Source organism: Sander vitreus, chromosome 10 (assembly GCF_031162955.1).
Source record: "Sander vitreus isolate 19-12246 chromosome 10, sanVit1, whole genome shotgun sequence".
In the NCBI taxonomy this organism is placed as follows: domain Eukaryota; kingdom Metazoa; phylum Chordata; class Actinopteri; order Perciformes; family Percidae; genus Sander; species Sander vitreus.
Window position 1 is genome coordinate 5526748 of NC_135864.1, and position 6319 is coordinate 5533066.

General features: G+C 39.5%; 1 protein-coding gene across 1 annotated transcript; it reads left to right on the plus strand.

Moving 5' to 3' along the window:
- Positions 1 to 149: 149 nt before the first annotated feature.
- tstd2 (thiosulfate sulfurtransferase like domain containing 2) lies at positions 150 to 6049 on the plus strand. Its single transcript, XM_078260047.1, has 9 exons — positions 150 to 500; positions 1554 to 1846; positions 2008 to 2116; positions 2290 to 2409; positions 2998 to 3103; positions 3413 to 3528; positions 3922 to 4080; positions 4734 to 4872; positions 5039 to 6049. Exons 1-9 carry the CDS (start codon positions 369 to 371, stop codon positions 5266 to 5268), a joined length of 1404 nt encoding a protein of 467 aa, XP_078116173.1. The 5' UTR covers positions 150 to 368; the 3' UTR covers positions 5269 to 6049.
- Positions 6050 to 6319: the final 270 nt, after the last annotated feature.

The following is a 6319-nucleotide window of genomic DNA, read 5'->3' on the forward strand; positions in this document are numbered from 1 at the left end:
CCTGACTTTACCTCTGATTGGTTTACCCTGCCAATTTAACCCTAATTTTAACCAATCCCACTACTCTTGCCTAAACCCCTAGCCAATCAGAGGGAGAGTAGGGCGGGTTATACCATCGCCATCCTAGGATTTATGTTTTTTTCCAACCGGAAAGTGTACTTTCCTTTTTCGTCCGATGTTCAGTGACTTTTTTTGCTGCACGTTTGGTGACAGTTAGGTAGCTATGTTAAATGTATTGGCATGTTTAAGACTTTATATTTAATGTTTGCCAAGATTAGGTCAACATTGAATATCCTGGCGACGTATAACTCATATATGTTCAGACGACAAAGCGTTTCCTAGTTAAGTTGATAAAAGATCTTTAAAACATGGCAGCGGATGATGCCCCTTGTTTAGAATTCATGGACTGGGAACTTGACACTTCGACTAGTAATGGACTGAAACAGGAGAAACAACTCTCTGCCTCTCAAAGAAGGTGCTACAGCCTCTGCAGGAGGAAGGTGAGTGACAACAGGAACACTGAACATCCGACTGATTATTATTATTTATTTATTTTTATTTACCGCATGTGACGTTACCAGATGAGTGAACACAGCTGAGTACACGGTTGTGTTTCAGTGTGTGTTCAGGTAGCTACAGTAACATAAGAGAGGTTTGAGGAATACATCAAACGGTTTGAGCAAATGTAATATGCATTAGTCAATAATAGCAATGCAAATCTTCTAAAAATGAAAATGTTCTAGTCTCTACGTTATGCTAAACTTTAAGGACATACAAATAATATAACGATATAAATGTAATTCATAAATTGTACACACAATCCCGACCGATAAATCAGCTGGGCCGATATAGAGTGACGCTTATTGTAACATGTATGTCGGCTTGCTGAAATACATTGATTTATTAATATGCCGAAAATATATTTGACGTCATTTAGAAACGCATGTTAGTCACACAACATAGTTGTCTACCAGAGCGTACTGACAAGGTTGGGCTATTTCTACTGTTAAAACACATTTGATAATACAGTTTTCATTTAAAGGTCCCATGGCATGAACATTTCACTTTATGAGGTTTTTTAACATTAATATGAGTTCCCCCAGCCTGCCTATGGTCCCCCAGTGGCTAGAAATGGCGATAGGTGTAAACCGAGCCCTGGGTGTCCTGCTCTGCCTTTGAGAAAATGAAAGCTCAGATGGGCCGATCTGGAATCTTCCCCTTATGATGTCATAAGGGGAAAGGTTACCTCCCCTTTCTCTGCTTTGCCCGCCCAGAGAATTTGGCCCACCCATGAGAGAGAGAGAGAGAGAGAGAGAGAGAGAGAGAGAGAGAGAGAGAGAGACATCATGGCTTTCAAACAAGCAAAGTGGAAGTTGGTCAAGGCCACACCCCCACCCTCCACCTTGAAAGAGACTTCAGATACAGTATTGGGGGACCACTAAGGATAAAAGCATCCAAAGAGCACCATGTCATGGGACCTTTAAAAAAAAAAAAAGAGAAAAAAAAGGATTTGAGCTACATTAAAAGCACTTCACACGTTTTCTTCTCGACAGTCATTTGCTGCCTTTGTGGCGTCCAAGAGGGAGGGCAGTCAGGAAGGACAAAGCACATCTTGGTGCTGCTGTGGCCAGACTTTCAAGGAACACTCTGCCATTCACAAACACGTGGCCTGGACTCATGATACTGAAATACAGCAGCTCACACATGCCGCATATGAGCATTTGTTAAGCCGGTTGGAAGAAAAAGAACCTGAAACACAGCAGACGAATGAGCGTGAGGCCGAGCCGGTGGACATTTCTGCATGGATACCTGAAACTAGTCGCATCTCTGAGGAGCAACTTCAAAAGTACTGGTCACATTTGGATTCTCCTGCCTGGTTTCAGTTGCCGGTTTAGAAAAGAAAATCATCTTAGAATTGTATTAACACGTCATTTATAAAATATTGATTATAATTTCTGATTTTATTAAATACATACTGATGTCGCCTTATGTAATTCTTCTTTTCAGTGGTCCAGGCAAGGTTCTTCTCTATTATTGCTACTGTCAAGTGGAGGATCCACATGTTATCTGTGCTTGGCAGAAAGCTTTGTGTGAGAAGCTCCACCTAACTGGCAAGGTAAATAAATGATCTTATCCTACCTCCAGCTGGGAGACTACAAATTGTCTTCATTGGGAACAAGATAAAGAAACATGTTTTTATAATTGTAAGAAGAAAAGAACATTTAAATAAATGTAACTGTCCCCTTTTAAAATAAATAAAATAAAATACATCATGATCATCTTCTTCAGGTGAGGGTGGCGACTGAAGGCATCAATGGAACAGTTGGCGGCACCAATATGGCCACTGATGTTTACATCGACGCAATGCGTTCACACCCTCTCTTCAAGATGGACAAGGAGGACTTTAAGGTCAGACTCCAAATCATGTTGGATGATAGAATACACAGAAATGCTTTTTGTTTTATGAAACAAAAAGCATTTCTGTGTATTCTAACATGAACATTTTCATGCTGAGTGCCGTGTAGAAAAGGTATAACAGTTTTCTACACGGCACTCAGCATGAAAATGTTCATTCTGTTTTGTGTTCCACTGGGTGCAGGGTTAAAAATGAACTTTTTTGTCCACCAGCCAAATGGCTAATGAATGTCCAAATTTTAGCAGCCATTCAATAGATTACCATTGTTTTTTTTTTTGGCTGGTGAGTGAAGCAAATCTACCAGCCACTTGCATATTTTACCAGCATTTGGCTGGTAGATGGTGCTAATTTTGAACCCTGACTGGGTGGCCATAGCATACGTAAGTTTTCAGAGGAATAATTAGCATTACATTAAATAATCATATGGCATTGAACATAAAACATTTATTGTTACTAGCAGCCATTGTATGTAAGATAGATAGATTGTGTGTGTGTGTGTGTGTGTGTGTGTGTGTGTGTGTGTGTGTGTGTGTGTGTGTGTGTGTGTGTGTGTGTGTGTGTGTGTGTGTGTGTGTGTTTAGACAAGTGATGGCGGCGCAGGGTGTTTTAAAGACCTGAGGATCGGGGTCTATAAGGAAATCGTCCCAATGGGAATGGATCCTGATGTTGTTTCCTACCAACTGGCAGGTATAGTTTGTGTTAACAACAACAATACTATGTTTATAGTAAAAAAAAAATTTAAAAAAAATCCTACCACTATTAACAGTGCCTATAATATACTAATGCCTATAACTCAGTTTGTTGTATTCTTCATATACATATATATATATTTTTTATGTTGTTACTGCTTGGAATGTGGTTTACTATTAATATCACAAAGTTTTTTTATTTTTTTATTGCTGTTTTATTATGCTCATATTTTCTGTATGTAGTTCTGTTCTCTAATGGCTGATGTTGTGGTTGTCATGTGAGTCACACGCCTGTCTCACCTCTCAGGGGTTCATTTGGAACCGGAGGAGTTTCATAAAGAAGTACAGGCTCTGTTGGCTGAAGGGGACTTTAGCAATGACACCGTCCTCCTGGACTGCCGCAATTTTTACGAGAGTAAAATTGTAAGTAATATATCAATTTCCCTCTAAAAACATTGACTTGCACAGGTTCTACGTGCTATATAGATTGTACATCTGATCCTTTGTTCATTTGTGCCATATCTCCACCAGCTGCCTTAAACAAATACTGTATTTAACTTTTTACAGTGACAACGCCAGACCCCTAAGGTACCGCTTGTATTGAAGTGTATTTTTCACTAACTTTGCATTAAGTAGAAAATGATAGCATTTTCTGATGGACTGTTTATTTAAATGAATTCCTGAATTCCTATGAGAGTCAGTGGTGTTTTTGCTGACATTGACCTTTGTCATCCCACTAAGAATGGGATTTATAATAATTAAACAGGACAAAAGCCAGGTTGGCATTCTAAACAGTGATTTATTGTATTACTTCAGGGGCAGTTTACTCAGTGTCTGGCCCCGAGCATCCGTAAGTTCAGCTACTTCCCCGACTACGTCGACCAAAACCTTGAACTGTTCAGAGACAAGAAGGTCTTGATGTACTGCACAGGAGGGATCCGCTGTGAGCGCGGCTCTGCATACCTCCGCTCCAAAGTAAGTTGACTTGTGTTTGATGTGAACTAAAGAATGCCATTGGGACTCTTTTTAAATGTGAAGCAGCTTATGGAACTGGCTTGTCATGCAGTAACTCCCATTTTGCAGGCGGCTGATTTTCCATGGGGGGGGGGATCTGTTTAGTCGTTGTCTACTTGTGTACTTGGATCATCTGTTACTTAAAGCAAATAGTTAACGGTGCCGTAGGTAGGATACCAAAGAAATAGGACTTAATTTTTAAGTTTGAACATCGACTCAGTCCCTCCCCCCTTTCCGCTAAAGCCCAAAACAGTCTCCTAAGCCCCTCCCCCCACAAGGGAGAATGAATGCTGTGCATGAGCAGTGATTGACATGCAGTTAAACACCCCCCCCTGGCCCTGATTGGTGCATCTGAACAGGGAGCTGTAGATTTTTGCAAATTGCACTACAGGCTGTAGGTGGTGCCAAAGGAGCCGGATTTTTTTTTTTTATTACCTCTTTCATGTAGTTCTACTGGAATATAGGGTCAGTTTCAGCAAATATGACAGAAAGTTAGTTTTTATAAGTCTTACCTACTGCACCTTTTATTCATTTTTTAATTGTAGTTGTAAGGACCAGAGACAGATTGTTTACAAGATTTGCAATCTACATTGGAATTGTTTGTCAACCTGTAGGATGTGTGTAAAGAGGTTTACCAGCTGAAAGGGGGAATCCACAAGTATCTGGAGCGATTCCCAGAGGGTTTCTATCGAGGGAAACTTTTTGTCTTTGATGAACGCTACGCCATCTCCTCCAACAATGACATCATCTCAGGTTAGTTTGTGCACAAAGGCCATCATCAGCAAAACGAATAATAGGAAGAAATTGTCAACCGCACAGCATCAGAAACCATTTAGAAACACTAACATTTAGTTGTTATCTAATGTTAGTCTTTGTGTTTAAAGGTACGTCAAATGTAAGTAATTCTGTGTCTGTTCAGACTGCAGGTACTGCGGCTGTCCCTGGGACCAGTACAAACTCTGTTCCACCAAGTTGTGCTGTCAGCTGGTTCTGTCCTGTCCCGGCTGCAGACGGGACGGATGCACCGCCTGCTGCCCCACCTGCCAAACCAAAGGACATGCTCAGAGCGAGTCATCCCCCACCGTTCCACATCACAAAGAGGAATGCGAGTGCACTGAAGGACGTCCCAGAATCCCTCGGGATGTGTAGCAACAGAGTGCTAACGATTGGACATTAGTGCTTGCAGCCACATGAAAAATCCTGCCTGTCGGGGGTTGACCACAATGTACAACTAGAATTAGGTACAACTAGAATTAGCGGAAGGTGCCCAGTGTATTTTTAAAGTCATGATTTTTTTTTAAATATGAATGTGGGAAATTAAGTCAGATTTACTGTTTCTAAGAAGTTTTATTCTAAAGACATCCATGAATTTGATATAAGATTTTTATTACATGAACATTTTATTCATGAAACTGGGATAGCTCATCACTCTGTTTCAGGAGATATTAACTTACGTGCCTTACTCAGGATGACCCATTTTTGAAAGAATTTACCTCAACGTATACAAGTATAAACACGTGTCAATATGAAACCATGCAAAAGCAGGCCATGAGTAATGATAAGTGTATTGGTAAGTCTTAATTTCGGCAGGTCTCCCAATGAGGGATTTTAGCATAATTTTTATATAAAGTTTTACATAATCTTTCAGTTATTAATATAGAAGACTTGGTGTAGTACAATGTGTCATCTGAAACTAGACATTGATTTCTAGAGGGGAAATTAACATATAACAGAATAAGCATAGGAAACAGGTAGTGAAGGTAAGAAAGATATATAAAAAAAACAGTTTACAGTGAAATAAAATAAAAGAAAGGAAATTCAAAAGCTGCATACAATGTATAGCCTACTTTACAATACCTTAGGCCTTCTACACTGTGCAATTATCTTTGTAAATACATATGTGCAGAAATAAAGAGTCTGGGTAATATTGCTACTTCTCGAGTCATACTATAATCAGAATGGGATGTATTGTCAAAATAAGTTTTCACTTGCATGGAATTTGTCTTGGCGTGTTTGGTGCATAGCCTACAATAAACTTGTATGAAAATAAACAATTGAGCGAAGTACTGCAACAGTTAAGAACATTAATATAGAATAAAAAATATTACAATAAAATATGTAAAAGACACTAACAAGTATGTACAATATAACTTTAAGGTTGTACGGTTTTGTGTCTGGGTGTGCAAAAGTTCACAATATG